Source organism: Muscardinus avellanarius (assembly GCF_963383645.1).
Source record: "Muscardinus avellanarius genome assembly, chromosome: 4".
NCBI lineage: Eukaryota > Metazoa > Chordata > Mammalia > Rodentia > Gliridae > Muscardinus > Muscardinus avellanarius.
This window is the reverse complement of record NC_137789.1, coordinates 17379641-17403509: the sequence shown is the minus strand read 5'-3', so window position 1 is coordinate 17403509 and position 23869 is coordinate 17379641. Positions and strand designations below refer to the sequence as shown.

General features: G+C 50.6%; 1 protein-coding gene across 16 annotated transcripts in view; it reads right to left on the bottom strand.

Annotated features, from left to right (window-relative positions):
- The window catches only part of MTSS1 (MTSS I-BAR domain containing 1), a gene marked incomplete at both ends in the record, with an annotated part of 169118 nt that extends 146074 nt beyond the window's left edge, over positions 1–23044 (bottom strand). For all 16 annotated transcript variants that reach the window (XM_080693825.1, XM_080693821.1, XM_080693816.1 and 13 more), the window contains one exon: positions 22973–23044. In XM_080693825.1, the coding sequence (XP_080549951.1) occupies positions 22973–23044 (72 nt within the window). The remainder of the gene's footprint in view (positions 1–22972) is intronic.
- Positions 23045–23869: the final 825 nt, after the last annotated feature.

The following is a 23869-nucleotide window of genomic DNA, read 5'->3' as shown; positions in this document are numbered from 1 at the left end:
CAGAGGGGCAACAGTGGCCTCGCAGCCTCATCTAGCATTCTCTTTCTGGTTCACAAGACCTGACAAGAGTCTTTTTGAGATGCCTGAAGATGTTCAGAAACACTGTCCCTACTTCCAGCAAAGACACCATCATCGTCCATACAAGGGAGAAGGGTACCAATCAGATGGAGGCCCTCCTCACCCAGGCACCGCCCGTCCCGACCAGGCGTCCCTAGGGAGAGCCACTGGGATGATCAATACTTATCAGGGTAAGGCACATTCACTGAGCACCTGCCAGACTGGCCAGAGGCCGGAAAGGGAACACCGCGTTCCAGGGTCTGGTCACTGCTCTGACAATCATTTACTAGGAGAAATCATTTGACCTCTCAGTTCCCATTTTCTTATAAAGATAATAATTAAAACAAACAACCTTCATTATCCTTACCAACAATAATTATTAAACATTGAAAAACACAGGAAAGAAAGAAGGAAGAGAAATTTGGGAGTCTAGTCTCCGGGATGGAATTTTAGCTCTCCCTTCTGCCCTATGACCTCTTCATGAGTAATATCATTATTCTTCAGAGTTATTGTGAGGAATAAATGAAGTTGTACATACATCAAAGAGACTTCTGCACTCCTATCTTTACTGGAGCACTATTTACGACAGCTAGGGCATGGAACCAACCTACGTGTCTATCACCGGATGGGTAAATAAATGGCGGTATATGTACAACATGGGATACTACTCAGCCGTCAAGGGCAAGACCCTGCCATTTGCAACAACATGAAGGAACCTGGAGAATATTATGTTAAATGAAACAAGACAGGCACAGAAAGACAAATTTCACATGATCGCACTCATATGTGGGACTTAAACAAGCCGACCTCACAAAAAGAGTAAAATGGTGATTTTTTTCAGAGGCATAAGGTGGGGAAGATAGAGATAAGTTGATAAAAGAATATATAATTATAATTAGATATTATAATTAGATAAGAGGGGGAGATGTTCAGAATAGGCAAATGCAGAGATAGAAAGTAGATAACTGATTGCCTGGGACCAATGGCAGGATATATATGCCATGGGGGGAGAAATGGAATGGCTGCTACGGTTCTGTCATTTCTATCTAAAGTTGATTTTGGTGATAGTCGTACAACTCTGTGAACATACTAAAAACCAGTGGATGGTCCACTTTAAGTGGGTGACTTACATGCCATGTAAACCATATCTGGATAAAGCTGAGCAAACAAATGTGATCATACGTGAGAAGGACTCAGTGCGGGCACCTGGCTTGCATTTGATGTGATGGACTCCAGCGTTCACAGGCTCTGAGAAATCTCATTCACAATGTCCACTGGGCGAGGTGCTGAAACTACTCTAAGTCAGACCATCCATGCGGGCCTTAGTCCTAGGCACAGAGCCTGCCCAAGGTGGGGAGCAGGCCGCATCCGTGATTATCCACAGTCCAGACATGAAAAGTCAAAAGGCAACAGGGTCTATGGTGTCTACACGATTTGTCTGCCATGCCCAAGCAAGCCAGGGTGAAGTGTTCCATCCCCAAGTGCAAACTACTTACAAAACTACGTCTCTGCCCCCACTTGGCTCCCCCTTTCAGTCTTCACCAAGGCAGTGACAAAAGGAAGGTCCCCTCCCTCGTCAAGGAGTTCAGCACAGGGCTCCCCACCTACGAACACCCACTCAGCCAGAAGAAGGCTGCCAGAAGCAGCCCTCTCCTGCCTTGATGATATTTGACAGTCTATCAGAGTGTCAGGCCCACCTGTTTCAGGCAATGTATAATTTAATGGGTTCTAAAAAAAAAACCCAACTTCTAAGAACAGAAGACAAAAACCTCCTTGTTGAGAAATGAGCGTGGGGAGGGGGTGTTGTCGGGGAGAATGTGTAAATGGTACTCAAACTCAAAGGCAAGGTAATGTTGAGTTGTTCCAGATTTTTTTATAAGTATCTTTCAAGGAAATAAGAAAGTTTCTACCAACCTGAAAGTCGTTTTACTACAAAAACTCAAAAGCCTGCAGGATGTGAGAGGGGAGGAAGACGGCAACTGTAGAAAGATTCAAAGGCAACAGAAAAAAAGGCCCTGGGTCTTTTACTACAAGACTTGGTAAAGACCATACTCAAGTTTCAAAAGAAACTTGCAAACCGAAACACTGGATGCACTTAGAATCCTTTGAAAAGCAATTTCAATAGAGTCCTTAATTTTCTAATCTGCACCTGCCTACCAAAAAGTCACAGAACAATATTGCGGCAGGGTCCTGTTCGTAGTGGGAAAAGTTCCTCAGATGCAGTACCAGAGGGGTGGAAAAGTTCAGCATAGCCCCACTGTAGCACTCGCCAGAGAGCACAGAAGCTCTCAGAACTTCCCAGACATGGTCAAATCAAAGAAATAAAGCTTCCGCTGATACCCAGGTTCTGCTTCTGTGCAAAGTCCGAGGCAAGAGGAGGATGACTCTCTCCCTGGAAGCCGGGAGGGAGTTCTGGGCCCCCGTGCAGCCTGCTGAACACAGAACCAAATGGCACCAGGTTAGGAGGGAAAGGAAAGGACCCTATGACAAAAATGGGGAGAGAAGGTGGGTTTGTTTTACAGAATGTAAGCAGGACTCCATCAAGCTCATGAGAGCCCAGCTTCTGCACCATGAATGACCAGGCTTCCCTGACTGGTGGCCTAATTCACACCTCTGAAGTCACCTTGTGGGTCCCCACCACACCCTCCATCTCCTCCCAAGGCTATTTTCTCTTCTCCAGGGGGACTCAGGGATCCTGAAAAGTCCTACTCAGCTGTCACTACCCAGCTCAAATGTCACCTCTTCCAGAACATTCTCTGATGCACCCCCTTCCCACCCACCTTCTGGGGTTGGCTGTGTCTACACCCTCAACTTTAGTACGTCATGTGATGTGATCTGTTGTCTCTGAGCCTGAGGTCTTCCCACCTAAACCCACGAGACAAGGACTGAAAAACGAAGAGAGGAAGGAAAGGCCTTTCCGGCCGAGGGCTTCAGGGACACAATGACACAGAGACAGAGGACACAGCGGGAAGTGAGCGCGGTGGCCCGGGGGCCCCCGGGCAGGTTTCAAGCACAAGGCCAGCGCTGGCCCACAGAGGGACACTGAAGAAGACCACGGTGGCTTCCCCTCGAAGCTCAGGACATAAATTCCAAACCAGTCAGGTGACCCAAGAGCCTAGCTATGGGTAACACACCTGACAGCGGCCTGGCCCCTCTGGGAATGAGAGAAACAATCAAGTCACGTTCTGAGTTTTTAGGAACAAGGCTTCCTAAATCTTCTTTATTTCCTCAAGAGTTTGGCGGCCACCCAAGCCCACCTGGGAGTCGCCTTCCCCAACCCTCCGCTCAAGGTGGGCCTTGGGAAAAACCAGTCTCTCCCCCCTCCCTCCTCTTCCTCCACCTGCCCAGAGCCAGGAGGGCCAGGCAGGCACGTCCGGCACAGGAGTCAGCCCACAGCCACCGGGCGCAGAACTTCTGGTTGGCTCTGTTTGGTTGGGTTGGGTATTCCACAGAGGCCCAGGACGGCATCCCACACAGGGCACAGAAGAATGGACTATGTGTAACTCATCGGCACGGCTGGCTAACGGTGCTTCATAAATAATGTAGCAACTGCCTCTCCCGGCCAGCCCCACAGTGACAGCAGATCCTCGAGGGACAGCTGTGGGAATCTGACACCACACTGCCACGCAGGGGGCAGAGGGCCGGCAGTGTGGCCAGAGAGGGGGCAATGTGAGGGCAGCCAGAGAGGGGCAGGACTCCCGAGGGGGGTTAGGGTTAGTGGAGATGAGAGCGGGGACAGGCTACAGGAGCTGGGCTCCAGCTCAGAGGCCTCTGTCCTGGTTTAGGGGTACCAGAGAGTGGCCAGCTGACCGGGCCTTACAGCAGAGGAGCATCCCAGCCACGTGGGTTGGCCAGGTCCTCTGTTCACCTTGACAGGCATCGCTGTCACCTTCTCCATCAGTAAGCACCAGCACTTTCTAGGCGATTGCAAACCTCCACATATAGAGAGCTGGGCTTCTCGGACTTCAACTTATATATCTAATCCCCTGGGCACTTTGCAGAAACGCAGGATTCACTTTGCAATGGTCTGAGCCAGGTCCTGAGATGTGACCTGTTTAACCTGAGCCCCCTGCTGCTGGCCACAGAGGATGCTCTGCAGAACACAGACACATCACACCGTTCCTGGTCCATGCTCCCAGCATTCCCAGCAAGGCAGGTGCTGAGAGCTAGAGACATTGTAGTGAAAGGGCTCCAGGCTTAAAAGTGATGGGATCTGTCTGACTGCAGCCCACGTGTACCCCAATTATGGAGAGTCTAAGCAGCCAGGTGAACAGACCCAGCCTCGGGGACCAGCCCAGTCCTGGGGCTGCAGAAAGTGGCTCAGTCAGCCGCTGGGTCCAGCTTTCTATGTGGGCCCTGCAGGGGCCCAAAGCCAAGCAGACAGCAGGTTTCCTGGAACATATAATACCCGATCCCAATGCAGAGGCCCGGGGAAAGTTGTATGTCACCCCAGAAAGGGACAGAATGCTCCACCATTGAAAAGCAAAACACAAACCAAAGAGCCTTTGTGTAGAAAAAGGCCTGATAGAAACGTGCCAGGACACACGGTTGCTGCCACATACGGTACAATTACAGGCGATTTCATCTCTACATCTGGTTTTCTGTGGGCACTGGAACCGATCTCTGGACTGGCCACGACTCCTGCCACCAAGCACCCTCCCCATGCCTGCAGGAGCTTTGGCAGGGAGAGGGTGAGGAAGGCAACAGACAGTCCCCTCCTCTTTCCTAAGTGTCCTTTGGTGAGCTCAGACTCCAGGGAAAGGCAAGAGAAGCCAGGCCCCTTCCAACCCAAGCCCACTGTGTCTCTGGACTCCTCGCTCCTCGAAGCACAAGACAGGAATCCGCTCAGCTTCTAGAGGTGGGTGTGCAGAATGGGAGGCAGGACCCAGGAATGCCTGTCACAGCCTTGTCCCCCAAGCCATGCCTCCCAACCTCGGCCTGCAAGATGAAGGGTTCCTAAGATCCTCAGATGAAAGACACCGGGTAAGCCCATCCATCATAAATACCAGTCCTGGGCTTTTATTCTCTGATTGGGGCTTGCCTAATCCACTAATTATCCCTGTCCATCAAGCGGATGACAGCCTCGGGGATAATCAATGGTTGCTTCTTTCCCCGCCCACCCTCACCCACTTGGCCAAGCGCACCGGCAATAAATATGCCTATGAAAAGCAAGACTTAACCACAGAAGGTGCTCCCCGACCAGCCTCCCCTCGCAGACTGCTCCATCTGTAACCCTCACACTCTTATTAAGTCAAGGACCTCAAGCTTTTCTCCCACCCCCAGTACTAGGTCCCATGCCCAGACTGTTTCCTGACATATGGGTATGCCTCCACTTGAAATTTTAAGAACTAAACACATATATCAACTGTATCTTCAGAGTTCTTTTAGTTTTTAAGTTTTCCACCCGTAAGCATTCTTTTGTCTCTGGTAAGCCATCCGGTGGGGTAGACACTAGCCACGCAGGCTCATTTCAATTGGAATCACAATGAAATGAAATGTAATACTCGGTTTCTCGGGCCTGCAGCCATTCTGCAAGCACCCGCAGCCACACGGGACGAGATCTAGAACAGCCTGCGTGGCAGGCAGCTCTGGTGGACGGCACCGGGCGTGCCAGGACAGGCACAGCAGGCACCCTGGGGCGTTCTGCAACTGCAACTAGGTTTCTGGGTCTAGTTTTTAACCTTTGCTAAATGGGTGTGTGTTTTGTGTTCCACATTTCTTTGATATTGAGTTGTGCATGGTGGTGCATGCCTGTGATCTCAGGACTTGGGAGGCTGAGACAGGAGGATCAAAGGTTCAAGGACAGCCTCAGCAACCTAGGGATATCCTGTTCCAAAACAAAACAGTAAAAAGGTCTGGGGGGGGATAGCTTGGAAGTAGAATGACCCTGGGTTCAACCTACACAGGAAGGAAGGAAGGAAGGAAGGAAGGAAGGAAGGAAGGAAGGAAGGGAGGGAACCTCCTCTTCTCTTCATTAACCCCTCCCCCACCTAGATTTTGTGGCGGGGGGGGGGTACTGGGATGGAACCCAGGGGCTTTCTATCTCCGGGCTACACTCCCAGACCTATTTTATATTTTTTATTTGAAAACAGGGTCTCTTAAGCCAGAGGAGGCTGGCTTCGAATCTGCGCGATCCTCCTATCTCAGCCTCCCAAGTGCTGGGATTACAAGTGTGTGCCACCACGCCCGGCATCACCTGGATTTTTACTGGCATGTGTTATTTGTTTAGTTATTTGAGATAGACCCTCTACCAAAAAAGAGTGAGGGAGAGGTGCTAAAAGGCTGCCTGCCTAGCCTCGACCTAACATTTGTACCACTAAGTTTTCAAAGCAAAAACATCTCAAGAGTCCAGACTGGCTTCATGACTATTATCAGCAGGGCCTCTCTGTGCAGACGGTCCCAGGGAGAGTGTAAAGGACCTTCACAGTCACCTGGGAGGGTAGCTGGTGGAACCCACATGTAACACTGCCCTTTCACCTAGGAAAATTAATGCACAGGAGGAGCAAGTCCTCTGCCCAAAGCCAGGGAAGGGTCTGCTCTCACACCTGGTTTACTGCCTTAACAGCTGCTAAGCTCAACCAGTTATTTTTGAAATGAACTTGTCCCATGGGTTCACCTAATACTGGCTGATTCTCCATGTCTGAAAACCTGAGAACTCAATATTCAACCATCTAAGACAGGGGCTGGCTGCTTCTACCTAAGGGCTCATAAGAAACGCCTATGTACATTTAAGCCTCCCCAGAATAGTATGTGTCTCCACCTTCTGACCTCTGTGCCACCGTGCACTGCCAAAGCTGCTGCTCCATTTTTTTATTCCCGTCTGTAATGTCCTCATGAGATATGAACCTTAAGCAAAATACGCAGTGCCACACCCGCTACAGAATGCCGCCGTGCTCCCGCTATTTCTCGAATGAACACCCACACTCACCAGCTTCTCTCCTGGATGCGTCCTCTTCCACTTGCCTGCAATTCCCCAATTTCCCAACTCCTTCTGCCTTTTGGGAATTAATTTGGGGGAACGGAAGAGATTGCCTGAACAGGCCAACACCCATGCCCTAGAAAGACTCATGGGTGGGCTTGAGTTTGCTCCCATAACCGAGCACCCCAGTGTTCACCCTGTACCCCCTTTTTGGCTAAAAACGCTTCCCAAGCAGGTACAGCATGATAAGCCCTCAAAACCACCCCAGAGGCAGGCCAGGGCCTCTGCACTATACATGCCATGTGCTCTGCCATCTTTCACAAAACAGATTTCACCTTTGGGGCAAAGATGGTACCCAGTCCAGTACCTAACTCCCACCGGGGCCGCAAAGATGGCACCTTGATGACAAGCCAAGAGCTAGTGACCACTAACATTACAAAAAAAGGCTGTAACTGTGCTTATTTCTCTAGCCATTGTAGTTTTCATTTCGTTTTGCTTTCTGGGGTCTTTCCACGGGCTGCCACTGGGGTCTTTCCACGGGCTGCCACTCTCCTTGCCGGAGAGGCCCCAGATAGGCGGCCACATTGGAGAATCTGGCAGGACCAGTGCAGTGTGGTGGTTAAAAGCACGAGTCCAGCAGCTTCAGGTCTACTCATGGGTGACCTTGGGCGAGTTACTAAACCACCTGGTGCCGCCCTGTCTTCATCTGTAAAAGATGATAATGGTTGGCTCCTACCTCAAAGGACGGCGATGAGATCAGTTATGAGACTAAGGAGTCAACACACAATGCCAGTCGTGAGGGGGTTAATGAGCACCTACTATGCTCAGGCACAGAAAGAGAGAGAGAGAGAGAGAGAGAGAGAGAGAGAGAAAGAGAAGTGGTACAGAGATAAAAGGCAGATGTGCTGAGAAATTGAACAGAGTCAGAAGGGTGGAGTAGAGACCATCAATGCCGCAGTCTTAGAGGGCAGCTGGCTGCAGGTGTAAAGCGCTGGACGGCAGAGCTGGTGCAGGCTTCAGGGTAGGAGGATGCCTCGCTTGGATTTCCAAGGATAATGGAACTTTTCCTGGGAAAGAAGAAAGAAAGAAAGAAAGAAAGAAAGAAAGAAAGAAAGAAAGAAAGAAAGAAAGAAAGAAAGAAAGAAGAGGAAGGATGCATTCTCTGTGAAAGGATCTGCCCAGGAAAAGGAGTGGGGTAGAGCAGAAGGTGACATGTTTGGGCTCAGGACTCATTCTGTCCACCTGGAACATATTCTAGGCACAGCTGTGGCGGAGTGGGGGACACAAAGGAGGAGGGAGAACCATCTTAGTTCGTGAGCTGCAGGGGACACCTGCAGAGGCTCAGGGTGGCCCGAGCCACCCCCATCTCCATCTATTCATGGTGCAACCCTAGCAAGATCTGGAAGGAATCACCCGGGTGTTTGCAAAAACTCCAGGTTCCTGAGCCCCTTCCCCCTAGATCTGCACAGGGTCTCTGGAAACGAGGCCTAAGGATCTGCATTTTAGCATGCTCCCCAGGGACGTTCTGGATCACTAAAAATTACACCTACAGCAGGATGTGAGAATCACTGCAAGAGGTGAGATGCCACCGTTCCTCTGAGCCCTTGGCAGCCATGGGCTCAGCAACTTCTTGCTCCAGACATCCACGGCCAGCTCCTTCCACAGTAATCCCCGGGATGAGCTCTCACACACAGGAATGTGGACTGAGACACACTCTTGGAAGGCAATCCGCAGTGGACTTCAAACACCTTAGAAAGCACTAACTCTGGACCCAGAATAAGTCCTTTGGGGGAAACCATCCGTGTGATCAATATGTCTAGCTACAGGGATCCACTCAGCACAGTGTTGCTTATCATTAGTGAAAAACTGGATGCAGCTTAAACGTGAATGGGTGTCAAACCAGCTCCTACCTCAGGCCCTTGGCATGTGCTCCTCCAGGTCTGGAACATTCTACCCCCCACAGCCACACAGTCCCCAAGTTGCTGTTCAAAGTCCCCTTCTGTGAGCCTCCCCGCACCTCACCCCTGTCACCATTCTTAAAAAACCCGTACCGCCCCACTTTTCCCCAAACACCTAAATCCTTCCAATGTCCAAGAGAGCTGGCTTATTCCATCTGCCCCTTACCCGTCCCTCCTTGACTAGACTCCATCCACCTTAGATTTAGTTTCTAGGAAGGCAGGTATTTGTGTCCGTTTTGTTCAGTGCCACATCTCCAGCACTTCAAGTGGAACCCGACGCACAGTAGGTCCTCAACGATGTGTCAACCAAATAAATTAATTATAGACACACAAAATAATATGACACCACGCAGCCCTCTCAAGTGTCACGGCGTCTAACCCCCCACGTGCAAAGACAGGGACACAAGGTCGCTGGGCGGAAAAGAATCTCTAACACAAGGATAGCCCGCCTGACCCTTTGTCTAAAACGTGCGAGCGCTTGTGAGCACGTGTACATAACCCACTTTGTAATCAAGTGCTTATGGGTGACTTATTTTTTACTTAATTGAAGGTTCTAGTTTTGCTTCCATTAATTTTATATGACTTGCATAATCTCCGAGAAGTAATCCCTCATGAAATGTTCTCAAAACATTTGCTAATTTTTCCCTTTTTTTGTAGGAAAACGTTGCCTCCTCAGTGACTTAATTAGGGTGTCCCTAATTAAGGCCAGTACAACATCAAAGAGGCCAGGTTCCCGGGGAACCGGGTTCCAGGAGCCCGGCTGCAAGATGACCTCAATCCTGCTGGCGGTGGGACAGACCCGGGGCTTGCCCACCGGCTACTCCTGGCCCCGCTCCCCACGACCTGCTTCCTATTGGGGTGTCTGATGCAATTATTCAGGTCCCAGATCACATCCTGCTGTGGGCCTGGCTTTGAAGGCTCCGTAAACAGTCACTTCAAAACAAAGAGCAACCATTAAACCAAACTCAAAGACTTCCTTAATGGCCACACGTTCAGCTATGAGGAGCCAGAATCAAAATTGAGGTCTCCCTGGGAACTAAGCCTGCAGCAGTTCCAGCCTTCTACAAATGACCCCCCCTTCCTGTTTTGTGCTCAGTCCAGTGGGGTACACAGCTGTAACTGGGGTGACTCCTGACAGAGGGGTTTCTCCAGCAAAGCAAACATGTGATTACTACACTGGACCCCAACACTCTCCACTTTATGGTGTGTGTGACACTGGGGCCTGAACCCAGGAGCATTCTACCTCTCAGCTACATCCCCAGCCCTATTTTATTTTTTTATTTTGAGATAGATTCTCACTACGTTGCTGAGGCTGGCCTCCAACCTGTGTGTCCTCCTGTCTCCGCCTCCTAGGTACTAGAATTACAGGCATGTACCACCACACAGGGCTAAGCCTAAGTTTTTACATGTTGAGTCTGGCTCATCCTGAGTCCGGAAGGTACAGCTTAAACAAAATTGACAAAGAAATCAATGAAACACAGCATTATAAGACAGGCGTGGTGGCGCACGCTTGTAATCCCAGCATTTGGGAGGCTGAGACAGGAGGATCGCAGTTTGCGGACAGCCTCAGCGGCTTAGTAAGGCCCTCTGCAACTCAGTGAGACCCTGTTTCAAAATAAAGAATAAAGCCGGACATGGTGGCGCACGCTTGTAATCCCTGCGCTTGGGAGGCAGAGACAGGAGGATCGCGCAGGTTCGAAGCCAGCCGTGTGCGCTGGCTTAGGAGACCCTGTTTCCAAATAAAAATATAAAAATAGGTCTGGGAGTGTAGCCCAGAGGTAGAAGGGCTTCCAGAAACCCCAGTACCACCAAAAAATAAAGAAAGAAAGAAAGAAAGAAAGAATAAAACATAGGGCTGGGGGTATAGCTCGAAGATAGAATGCCCCTGGGTTCAATCCCCAGTAACCACACACACACACACACACACACTAAAAAGCATTATAGACTGAAAAACCCCTAAAATTCCTCACTGTGCATGGCAGTCCACATGGTGAAAAGAGCCTTTCACTAGCCACAGGGTGAGGGCAAATGGCTTAACCTCCCTGCCCCTCAGTTTCCCCATCTGTAAGATGGGAACTATAACCAGTACAGTAAAAATGGGAATCACAATGGTAACTATCTCACGGGTTGTTGGGAGATTGAGTCTTTTGTCAAGTACTTGGAAGAGGGCCTGGTTGTGCTAGACATAAAAATGTTCACTCAGTAGGAAAAATAAAACTTAGTTCTCGACTGAGTACTACCTAGACCCAGAGCCTTCTGGGACTCTGTCCTCCCGCCCAAAATTCCCCAAAAGAACCTTGTGCTGACCTGTGTCATGGCCCACAGTGAACTCTGCTTACTTGCCTGCTTCTCTTCTAGAAGGAACAAGCTCAGGACAAAGCCCATGCCCGTCTTCGTCACAGGTGTCTCTTCACCACCCGGTAGCACTCAGCGCGCCGCGGTTATGCCCTGAGATACGTGTACTGCGTTCTCTCAGACTCTAAGTCGGAAGCTGAAGAGCACTGCCCTCTTGCCTCTGACAGCATTATCAAATCAAAGACAGTGTTCTTGTATTTGATCGGTGTGGGGGGAGGGATAGAGATTGAACCCAGGGGAATTCAATCTCCAAGTTATACTCCCAGCGCTTTTCTATTTGGGGTTTTGAAATAGGATCTGGCTAGGTTGCCGAGAGTCTCTCTAAATTGCTGAGGCTGGTCTCGAACCTGCTACCCTCCTGTCTCAGCCTCCCAAGTCGTGGGATTACAGACATGTACCGCCGTACCCAGCGGTTTTCTTCTGTTTTCTGAACTACCTGAGAGCCCTTATCAGCTGGATACTCTGCTAGAAAAAACAGACTGCACGTCCTTTATCTGAAATGCTTGGAAACAGAAGTGTTTCAGATTTCAGAGGTTGTCTCTTTGTTTGATTGATTTTTGGAGTATTTACGTAGACTTTACCTGCTGAGCATCCTGACTCTGAAAATCTGAAATCTAAAATGCTCCCAAATCTGGAGTTTTCTGAATGTTGTATCAGCGCTTAAAAAGTACTAGATTTTAGCGCTGGGCGTGGTGGCGCACGCTTGTAATCCTGGCGCTTGGGAGGCGGAGACAGGAGGATCGCGCAGGTTGGAAGCCAGCCGTGCTGGCTTAAGAGACCCTGTTTCCAAAAATAAAATAGGTCTGGGAGTGTAGCCCGGAGGTAGAAGGGCTTCCAGAAACCCCAGTACCACCACCAAAAAAAAAAAAAAAAAAAAAAAATACTTGATTTTAGATTTCGGATTTTCAGATTGGGGATGCTAAGCCCATACCGGGGTAGCTCGCGAGACATGCGAGAGCTTTCTTTGGCGTTGCCTTCATGCTTTCGAGCCCTTTCCATATACGTTCTCATCAAGCCAGGGGACAGCTTAAGAGGGTAGTACTGTCTATCTCAGAGCCCCATTTTGCAGATAAGAAAGCCAGGACTCAGAAAAGTAGTAACTTGCCCAGAGCAGTAGAGCTAAGTAGTGGGAGAGTCAGGTTTCAGAGTCTAGAGGCAACCACTTTTTAAAGGAAGAATATAACAAAACCCAGGAAGAATCAACAAAGAATCTGATGAATGTGTTACAGGTACCAGGCTTCGAAGAAAAAAGAGGGGCCAGGGAATTCCAGAACTTTCTGAAAACTTTTTTTTTTTTTTTTTTTTTTTTTTTTTTTTGGCGGTACTGGGATTCCTGGAAGCCCTTCTATCTCCGGGCTACACTCCCAGACCTATTTTTATATTTTTTTATTTGGAAACAGGGTCTCTTAAGCCAGCAAGGCTGGCTCCAAACCAGCGGGATCCTCCTGTCTCCGCCTCCCAAGCACGGGGATTACAAGCGTGCGCCACCACGCCCGGCAACTTTGTTCTTTTTGACAAGAAAAATTCCAGCAGGCAGCAATGGCAGGGCAGGGGGGCCAGGAGCAAGGATATGAACAAGGAAGCCATCTTCCAAGCCTTCCAAGCGGAGGAGCACTGCATACGCAGCCGCCACCTGCCTGGGGCCCTTGACCCCAGCTAAGGCAGGAGGTGCCATTATGTAGACAGGGAGAAAGCGCCCAGCTCAGGGCACAGCTGTGGCTACAGGCCAGGCCAGAAGCACACAAGGGCCAGTGTCCCTGCTGGTCACCGCAGAACAAGGGGTGTGCAAAAAAATGGCCCTAACAAAGCAACCCCTCCTTGCCCTGGGCCTCAGCATCTCTATAAAAACAAATGCCCTGAGGACCCTTTCCAGACGCCCTCCTCCCCTTACAAACACACAGTGGGGTTTGTAAATAAAGAAATCGAATGCAAACAGGTCCTGCTGGGCCAGAGGAGGGTTATAATGAACTCAGCAAGATTTACTTAGCAAGTTAAAAACTTCTATATCTCCATTTCCAGAAGCTTCACTGCAGGCTCTAAATAGGACTCAGGAAAGGGCGGGGCAACGTTTGCCCTAAGAAGTGGTAGAGATAATTACTACACTGATTTTAAAGACTTCAAAACACCCACAGTGGTTTCCAAATCCACTGGACAGAGTGGTAACAGCAGCCGAGGTCTGAGCGCAGGCGCTCCAGGGGCCTCGTCACGCCTTCCCACCAAGTGATATCTCACTTGGGAATCCTCACAGCAACCCTAGAAGAGGGTGCTTCACTAGACCCATCTTACAGAAGAGAAAAACCGAGGCTCAGAGAGACTGAGCAATTGTCTTCTGGATCTGCAATCAGATGCCTTTCACTCCAAGGTCCGCAGAGATCCTGGAAGGACCTGGGCGCAGTGTGTGGCCAGCAGGAGGTAGGAAGTGAGCAGGAGGCAATACTGCAAGGCAGACCTGCTATTTTCACTTTAGAAAGTAAGTTTGAGCTGGGCGGGCGTGGTGGTGCACGCTTGTAATCCCCACGCTTGGGAGGCAGAGACAGGAGGATCGCGCAGGTTCGAAGCCAGCCGCGCTGGCTTAAGGGACCCTGTTTCCAAATAAAAATATAAAAATAGGTCTGGGAGTGTAGCCCGGAGGTAGAAGGGCTTCCAGGAACCCCAGTACCACACAAAAAATAAATAAATAAATAAAAAAGTAAGTTTGAGATCTCTGCTGTTCAGTGCAGTAGCCACCAGCCATTCCCGAGGATTGAAACAAATGAGAAGTCAATAAAATGTAAACTTCAGTACCTGGCTGTGCCAACCCGTGACTAGTGGCTAATACATTTGACAATTTCCATATTGTAGAAAAATGTGCTGAACGAGACTATAATAGATAAATAAAACGCCACCAAGTATTCCAAAGGCACTTTTGTTGCTGTTGTTTTATGGTAATTTATTTAACATTTCATCCCCATTTTTTAATTAAAAAAAAATTTTTTTTGCAGTACTGGAGATGGAACCCAGGGGCATTCTACCCCAGCCCTACTTTTTATTTTAAAACAGGGTCTCACTGAGTTGCAAAGGGCCTCACTAAGTAGCTGAGGCTGGCTGCGAGCAGCGATCCTCCTGTCTCAGCCTCCCAAACGCTGAAATTACAAGTGTGCACCACCATGCCCAGCTTTAATTTTGATTTTTAATTGTGGTAAAATACAGTTAGCAAAATATACCCTCTCGGCCACGTAAGTGTCAAGTACACTCTCTCTGCTGTGGGAGCATCTGAAGATGTTCTTATTCAGACTTATTCAGACCTGGGCAAGATGAAGGAAATCCTTTGGGGTGGGGGAGAATTGCACGAGATAGCACCGTGATTCTCAACCCCGCTACATGCTGCAGTTACCTGGGGTGCTTTCCAAATCCTAATGCCCAGGACAACCCAGAGCACTGGACCAGAACCCCTGGGGAATGAATGGGGCTCAGTCTTCAGCTCCCAGGGACCTCAGTGGGGCCTCACCTGTAACCATGGCCCTCTACTCAAAGAGGCGCCCATGCCCAGGACCTCCTCCACTGGCCAGACCCACCCCTCCGGCCCCAGAGAACCCCCCGTGTGGCCGGTGTCAGGGCAAGGAGTCCCAGGCAACACCTGCCACCCACCTCCGGGATCAGGAGCTGCTGGGGCCCCACGGGCTAATACTTTCATGGCTGTCCAATTCTTTTGAGGAGAAAAAAAAAAGCAAATAAGACACACAATTCAAAAGGCACTCAATTGATTATTTTTTTACCCACTTAAACTAGACAGGAAAAGAAAAACCACTTAGAAACTAGGACCAAGGCCGTCTATGCCAAGAATCAGCGCAGGAAGAAGGCTAGTTGGCGCGCCCGCCAGCCTCTCCGAACACCGCCTGCAAGTGCTCTCCCGACTCACCCCTCACGGCGGGCACAGGGCGGAATCAAACACAGAAAGCTTTACAAGAGGGTTCCAAGGGCTGGACGCAGAGTGAGTTCAAGGTAAGGAGTTCTCTTTGAGGAGTCATTGAACTTCGGGTGAACCTGGCTAACTCATGACGGAGGGGGTGGCCCGGCCTCCGGGTCTCCTGGTCTCCCAGACCTACCAGACCCCAGTCAGTCTCAGGAGCCCCGTGGGCTTTGGGTGCTGACCAGGCACCGAGGGTGACAGGCTGGAGTGGCCCCAATACTTCTCCGCCCTCTACACACCCAGAGAAACAGTAGTCTGTGGGAGCAAGCATACTGGTAACCTGGAGGCAGAAGGGCGCCATGATGTGTGTCTGTACCACAAGGAATCATGTTCCATAAAGACAGTCGTTGGATAAGAGTTGCCCACCCCACAAGAGACCTCACAGCCTCTCAACTCAAACGCGCTTCTCCTGGCCAGCTCTGGGCTCTGGGAAAGGAGAGGTGACCTCGACTCCGGCAAGTACAGGGCTGTCTTCTGGAAATAAACCCACAGCCCCTTCCGGCCTCTGGCTAACGAGCTCCAAATTTAGGGTCAAGGGCAAGGTGTGGATACCAGGTCCACCCACCATGGTCCCAGGTGACTCCATCTCTCCACACCTCCGTCTCCTCATTTATAAGTGGGGTGGTAGAGGGAGTGATGTGAAATCACACACACCAGGCACGTAGCACATAGTAGGTCCTCACCAAGTCCCATCGGCTTCATGTTCACCATGTGCGATGAACAATGAGCACCTACTAAGAGCCAGTGGCACCCTAGAACATCCTCCCCCGCCAAAGCCCCCACCTTTGCACAACAGTGAAGTCTTAGCCCCTCTAAATCAGGAAGCAGCGGAGATGAATGGGGCGCAGAGGGGCGCAGAGGGGCGTGGGGGAGGGGAACAGGGCAGTCAGGAAGGCTCTGGAATGCCTGGGCGTGGCTTTGGGAGTTTCTTATTGTGTTGTTTTGCTTTTGTGGCACTTAGTTGAAACCTTCTGCAGTCTGCATCTAATTCAAGGGAGAAGTTCTGCAATCAAATGCAACAGGCTTCCTTAATGCTCAGCCAACTCATTTACCGTTCGTCTCTCCCATTGGCTACTTAATAAGGCCCCAATCCAAACGGAGTCCAAGCGTGCTTAAGGCATCAGTTGGTTCCATTTAAGGAGCCCCAAATAAGTCTTGTCTGATAGCCGAGGCTAAATCTGTGCTGTGGTTTGGTCTGGGGCAAGGTATTTGTTTTTGCAGAGGTGTGGGCTTGAGGGTAAACTGTCCTGAAGGCTGTTTCAGGAAATAATGAGGAACTCGGGGTGATCTCATTTTTCCGTGCACAAGTTGAAAAGCTAAAGGGTCTCACTACAGAAAGAATCTTACCACCTCCACCTGCCTCTGAGAAGATGGAAGAACCCTAGATACGAATGATAGGCAAAGCATCCACTAGGTCAATAGCTTCAACCTGTTTACCCTCCCTGCACATTAAGAACTTCAAGCGAGCTAGTCAGATTGCCAGACACCATTGTATCCTTTGCAAAAGCAAGTGGCAAGGGGCAAGTGGTCGGCAGGTGAGACACACTTATACTAAAAATTGTTCGCTGTTTATGTGAAACGCAAATAGAACTGGAAATGTCATATTTTTACTTGCAGAAATTGTAGCAGAGTTTGGTGCCCATGACACACCCAGTGCTCAAAAAATGGGAGAGAATGAGCACAAGTTACTCTAGAAAGAACGACGGTTGCTGTGCCAGGCCGAGGCCACACGCAGCCCGCCGTCCACGGACTCTGTGACCAGGACGCTCAACTCACAGGATCAGGAACTGTAGAACCTCAGCACAGAAAGGGTCAAGGCATCAAGCAACAAGCTCTAAACAATCTGATTAAACTGGATGGATAAGAGGGTTTTCCCAAAGAAGCTTCCAAGCCAAGACCAAAAAATGATGTCTTTTCAAACCAGAACAGGATTCACACCTTAAAAATAAAAAAGCCAAATGTGGTGGCACACACCTATAATTCCAGTGCTTGAGAGACTGAGACGGGAGGATCGTAGGATCGAGGCCAGCTCAGCAATTTAGAGACTCAGCAACCTAGCAAGGCCAGTTTCAAAATAAAAAATAAAAAGGGCTGGCGGTGCAGCTCAGAGGAAGAATGCCCTGAGTCGATCTCCAGTACCAAAAAAAAAAAAAATTCTCACACACACGCACACACGCACACACACACGCACACCCAAGCTTGATCTATATAGGAAAGGACCTAAGCACCGCTTTGGGCAGTTCCCTGCCTCTGATTTTATGACATCTTTACTTTAGCTTTTTCTCCCAAGGGCTCAAAATGAGGAAGAGCTGTAAACCCCTAGCCAAACACAACCATTTGCTAGAAGAAAAGCCAACATGAGGCCCAGCTGTCCTTACAAGGGCTCTGCTGGTCCTGCCTTTGTGTGGCTGTCACAGTTTACAAAGAGCAGCCCACCTCCCTCAGAGCACCTGACTACTGGGGGGAGGGGGCCTGGCCTGGGTTTCCAGAATTTTCCTAAGGAGAATATTTTTTTTTTAAGCAGCAAAGGGAAGTCCTGCAAAGGAGGGCCGCCATATTGTATTGACCTCGTGTGTTTACAGCCCTTGGGACTGGGTGCTTTTCTCCGGGAGGCCCTCCCTAGCAAAAGGATGCCCACATAGTAGGTCCTCAATAAACACTTAGGAAACGACCCTCTCTTCAGACAGGAATGCCAAAGCAGCTCAGGGAAAATGCCGGCCCTGGAATCACTGCCCAGCGGCGGACCTGCCACCCCACATCCTTGATCTCATGATAAGCGAGGGAAAATGTGACGTGCCTTCGAACCACAAAAAGACTTCCATGGAATCCAAGAAGTCCTTTTCGCGGTTCTAATTTTAGGCAGAACTGAGGACAGAGAACTGAGCAGAGGCGGAGGGTGGCGGGGAGGAGCTGAACAAGGCCCCTATTCTGCTGGGCACAGGTGCTGGTAACTGGACACCCCTCTCTGAAGTGACGCGTGGTGCGGTGTGGGGCGTTCAGGTACAGTTGGGCGCTTTTTACCGGGTCCGGTTATGTAAACCGGGACGCACTCTCCTAATCTCGGGCAAAGTTCTATCTGCGGCAGGCCCAGCTCGACTCCTGATGTGCCGATGCTTGGACAAGGACCAGGAAAATATCTGACTTCAGCATCCAACTTTAAAAAAAAAGTTAACTATTAAAAGAAAACAGACATCCCTAGAGAATGAGCTGCCCTCAAGTTTGGTCACCAAAGCTGCCTGGTCTTAAAAACTGCCTTAACATTCCCAAATTCTGGTTCAATTATTTAAAAGCCATAAAACCGCCAGGTGTGGCGGCGCATCCCTGTAAACCCAGTACTTGGGAGGCTGAGACAGGAGGATCGCAGGTTTAAGGCCAGCTTCAGCAACTCGGCAAGGGCCTCAGCAACCTAGCAAGGCCCTGTTTCAAAACAAAAATGTTAAAACATCGGCCGGGGGTGTAGCTTGGAGGTATAATGCCCTTGGGTTCAATCCCAGCACTAAAAAGAAAAAAGAGGAAAAAGAAAAGAAAAAAATAAGAGATACAATTCTGTGTGTGGTTTTTAGTCCATCCTTTGCAGGACTAGGAAGCCAGGAAGGGTCCAGGGCTCCTCAAGTCACTTGCAGACCACTGTCCCCAAGACAAGCCAACCAGGAGCCTTCCTTCCGGCCCTCTCCACTGGAACCAACATCAGACGCCTGGCTGGGTGATTCATGCGGGCGGTAGGAAAGGCAGCCAGTAAGCGATTCTGCACACCCCATCCCGGCCATCGGTGACCACCACCACCACGGTGGAGGAAAGCCGGGAAAAAAAAAAAAAAAAAAAAAAACAGGTTTCCTCTCATCCAGGAATCGGTAAGTTATTTAACAGCTGCTGTTCACTTTCCATGGCGCAAGATCCCGGAGGGGGAAAAAAAAAAAGCCAGGATTTCTTCTGCACTGTGCCCCTGAAAGGCAAGAACTCACACCCTGACAGCCCAGGGCCGGGTCCAGTGAAGGTTCTTTTTTATTTTATTTTATTTTATTTTTGGCGGTACTGGGAGTGGAACCCAGAGGCTTTCTACCTCCGAGCAATACTCCCATACCTTTTTTTATATTTTGTTTGGAAACAGGTTCTAAGTTGCTGAGAGCCTAACTAAGTAGCTGAGGCTGGCTTCAAACAGGTGCGATCCTCCTGTCTCAGCGTCCCAAGCGTGGGGATTACAAGCGTGCGCCACCACGCCCCGGCAGTGAAGGTTCTTTAGAGGAGTTTCAAAGAATCTTCTCTAGCGTGCCCTGTCTGGAGGCGCTTTGGCTTTCAAAGATAAATGAAGCTAGGCCTGAAAATTATTCCATTTTCTAGTTTCTTTTTTTTTTCTTCCTCCAAAGAGGAAATTGACTCCCTTCCTGTGCTCTCATACATTTTGAAGAATCAAACGCTACTTAGAAAACCATTTTCCTTGCCCTTTTCTCAGTCCATTTCAACACTCACTTCTAAGGAAAATAAAAATTAAAACAAGCCCACTATCAACATGAATCAACATGGCATTTGGATTTCCAAAATGAACCAAAAGGCGACCAAAAGGCATGATAAAAGTCATGGGGCTGTGGGTGTGGTGGCTCATGCCTGTAATGCCAGGTTTTGGGAGGCTGAGACAGGAGGATCACAGGTTCAAGGCTAGCCTCAGCAATTTATCAAGACTCTCCGCAACCTAGAGAGACCCTGTTTCAAAAAAAAAAAAATTAAGTAGATTCGGGAGTGTAGCTCAGAAGAATGTTTCTGGGTTCAATCCCCAGTACTATGTTAAAAAAAAAAAAAAACAAGTCATAAGGGTTTAAAGAAGAGAAAGAGAAGAACTCTCAGTGTAGTCCCTAGTAAGGGCTGGGCCTACCAGGTCATTAGGAACTCAGCCGATTCCAGATATTAAAAATTTTCTTTTATCACCAGCAACTTCATAATCCACACACCATACATTGCTTATCCTATATTTTTTATTTGTATTTCTCTTTCAAAATGTTATTACCATGTCGCTGGGAGTGGTGACACAAGCCTGTAATTCCAGTGCTTGGGAGGCTGAGACAGAAGGATCACAATGTGGAGGCCAGCCTTAGCAACTTAGTAAGACTCTGGACTCTGTTTCAAAAAAAAAAAAAATTAGGGCTCAGTGTGTAGCTCAGACATAGGATGTCCCTGGGTTCAATCCCCAGTACCATGGGGGGGGGGGGATTACTGCCATGTAATCTAAGACGTCTTTTTTTTTTTTTTTTTTTTTGGTAGTACTAGGGGTAGAACCCAGGTGCTTTCTATCTCCAGGCTACACTCCCAGACCTATTTTATACTTTATTCGGAAACAGGGTCTCACTAAGTTGCTGAGAGCCTCACTAAGTAGCTGAGGCTGGCTTCAAACCTGTGCGATCCTCCCGTCTCAACCTCCCAAGTACTGAAATTACAAGCGTGCGCCACCACGCCTGGCATCTAAGACGTCATTTAAAAAAAAAAAAACTGGGTGAAAATTTTCAGCAACTGTCTTATTCATAAACAATCATGGAAATCAGACACCCCTGTCTACTTCCTTATCTCTCTACTCCCCAAAAGTTTAAAACGCTGCATGAGGTAGTCTTCCACTCCACCTTGCTTTTAAAAAACCTCCTACTGCCGAAATCAAACACAAAATCTTTAAATTAAAGGTGTTCCCACAGGATGTTGAAACCAACCAAACGCAAAAAAAACCTCAGGACCCGCAAACTCTCGATTTAGCACTGCTGAATCATTAAATAGGAGGTCTCTGTTTTTAACTGGAGCTTGTGTGGATTTTTTAAGCCACTTCAGCACCTATGAATCCCTGGGCAGATCCCTGGGCAGAGCACACTGCCGGCCTGCCAGGGTTGGCAGGTGGAAGGCAGGCCCACCCTTAGAGAAGGATTACCTTCTGAAGGGTTTTGGATTCAACCCAGTGAATGGGCAGAACTGAGCCCGGATTAAGGAACAAAGAGAAAAACTCCAGGTGTGATGACTCCCGGGGCTGCAATGAGCAGACTGGTTAGCTCCCTGGGTTCCAGTTACTACTCAGAGATTGGAAACATCCATTGATCTCCTCCAAAATAATAATAACGATGCTAATAATAATAATTCGAGCGGCTTTCCTGATCCATTTCAAATTCTTCCTGAGGTGGGGACAGACAGACCATGTGTGCTTTCCAAACCAAATCTAGTTTTGACTCTAAGGCTTGTAGAAATTTAGTTAACAATACACACCGGAGCCCAAGGAAGGGCACTGAGCTTTTTGTTCCAAAGAGCATTTCAATAATTCAGTGTGGATTGAGAGCAAAGGAATGAAAGGGACTGTCTTTGAAGTGGGACTAATCCATCTAATTCCGAGTGACTGGATTAGAGGCATTCCTGGGCAAGCGCAGGGACTCACTGCTTCAGAAATGTCAATTTCTGACAAAAGGCACAAGATCCGTACAGGGTTTCAATAAACGAAAGGGACCGGGAGGAGGCACCTTGGCGAAGTTCGCCCTGTGTGAGGTGGCAGTTGCTTCTAAACAGGGGTGGCAGGCGTGGCAGCTGAGCATTCCTTCCCCAGTCCATCTCGGAGGCAGAAGCCTCTCCAAACCTTACACTTCACCAGACAAAAGCTTCTCCAGGCGCCAGGCAGTGAGTGGCTGCGGAGGGGCTGTCCACACCCACCGCCAGCACGGCTTTCCAAACCTATCCAGTCTTTTGGAAGCCCAGCTTTTAATTAAACACCACCTCCCCGGATCTGTCGAGGCAAACTGGGGCTGGGCTGAAGCCAAAGAGAAGCTCCCTAAATACACATTAAAAAAAAAAAAAAATCATCCCCACCGCCCCCAATTCCCACCTCCAGCCAGCTAGCTCCCTGATTAAATTTCCCTTGGATGAGTAACCCAAAGCCCGGGTCTATCTCTGTGCACCAGAAAATCCACAGCCGAGGATCAGGTTATCGCCAATCCCACCCTTTGCAGGAAAAAGCCAGGGTGTTGCTCCCCGCCCCCAACACACGCGCGCACACACGCACGCACACACACACCATCTCCACAATCCTTCCAAGAGAAAGCCAGAAGCGGGTGTGTGTGTGTCAGGGGAGGGTGGTATGTAGTTGTGTGTGTGTGTGTGTGTGTGTGTGTGTGTGTGTGTGTGTGTGTTTTGGGGGGGCGATCTTGCCTTCAGGCTGGGAGACTCCGTTTAGGGGCTCTGCCAGGCAGCCCTGGGAACTTCTGCCCCAGCACCTGGGGAGGGCTAAGGGAAGACATGCACACCCTCGGCAGCTTGTGAACAGCCTAATTAATATTTAATTTGCCCAGATCCCCCCACTCCAGGTAGACTTGAGAACCAACGAGGCAGGAGGCTTCCCTCTGGGTCTCCCTGGCCAGGCCCCGGGAGTCGTTCCTGCGGCCGGGCAGAGCCCCCACTCCGTCTCCACCACCGCGTCTGACGCCCCCACCCCGATCCCCGGGAATCTGGGTCCGCTGGGCGTCCGGCCGCCGCGGACCGCAGACACCCGGCCCAGGGACAGACAATGGAAAACTTGGAGCCGGGGCCCTGAGCCCCCAGAGGAACGAGACGGTGCCGCCCCCTGGGACAATGAGCCGGGAGGCGGCGGGGGCCAGCAGCCCTCCCGGGGGCCGCCCGAGCCGAGCGGCGTCCGGGGCGAGCAGGTGGCGCCGGCCGGGCGCTCCCGCAGGTGTCCGCGGTGCGGGACCGAGCCCCGGCGGCCAGCGCGCCCCGGCGTCCTACCTTCATGTCGCTGATGATGGTCTGGAAGAGGCCTCCGAGCGCGCTGCATTCCTTCTCGATCACAGCCTCCATTTTCCCGGCGCGGGCAGGGGAGGACACACTGGCGGGCCGGGCTCGCTCACCCCGCGGAGCCGCACCTCTGGGCGCCCGCCGCCGGCTCGCAGCCGCTCCTGCAGCGGGGACCTCGCGCGAGGCCGACGCTTCTCTGCCCCCCAAATAACCAGCACCCCAAAAAGCCACACCGCTCCGTAGGGCGGCCCGCCTACATGCAGCGCCGGGCTCCTGGCCTCGAAAATGCGCCGAGAAGACCGACAATCAGGCCACCACGGGTGCCCACGACGGGAACGGCAAAGCCCATCTTGATGCAGAGAAAATCTCCTGCTGATCCGGGGCCAGCGCCATTTAAAAATACAAGATCTTTTCAAATATTTAAAAAAAATGTTTTTTAATGAGAAACGAGACCGCACAGCAGCGGCAGAGGGTCGGCTCGGGCGCCCGGGAGTGCTGCTCGCACCGCGGCCGCCGCCTCCTTTTCAGTCCTGCGCCCGCCCCGCGCTCGCTCTGGCGGGGCTCCGGGCAGAGCCGGGGGCGCGCGCGCTCGCGGCGGGGGCGCGGACCGGGCGCGCGCCGCACGCGGGCGGGGCCGGGAGCGCGCGCCGGGGAGCGCGTGGGGCGCCCGCCGCAGAGGAGTCGGCCGCGGACGCCGCGGGGCGGGGTCCTCCGCCTCCCGGGCGCGCGGAACGCCCCCTGCTGCCCCGGCCGAGGGTCTCCGCGAGCCCGGGGCGGCTCAGCGCCCCGCCTGGCCCGCGCCCGCTGGGCCCCAAAAGCGTGCACAATGGCCGTGAGCGCCCAGCACAGAGGCTGCACCGCCGCTCCCCCGGGACTTGCACGCGTGCA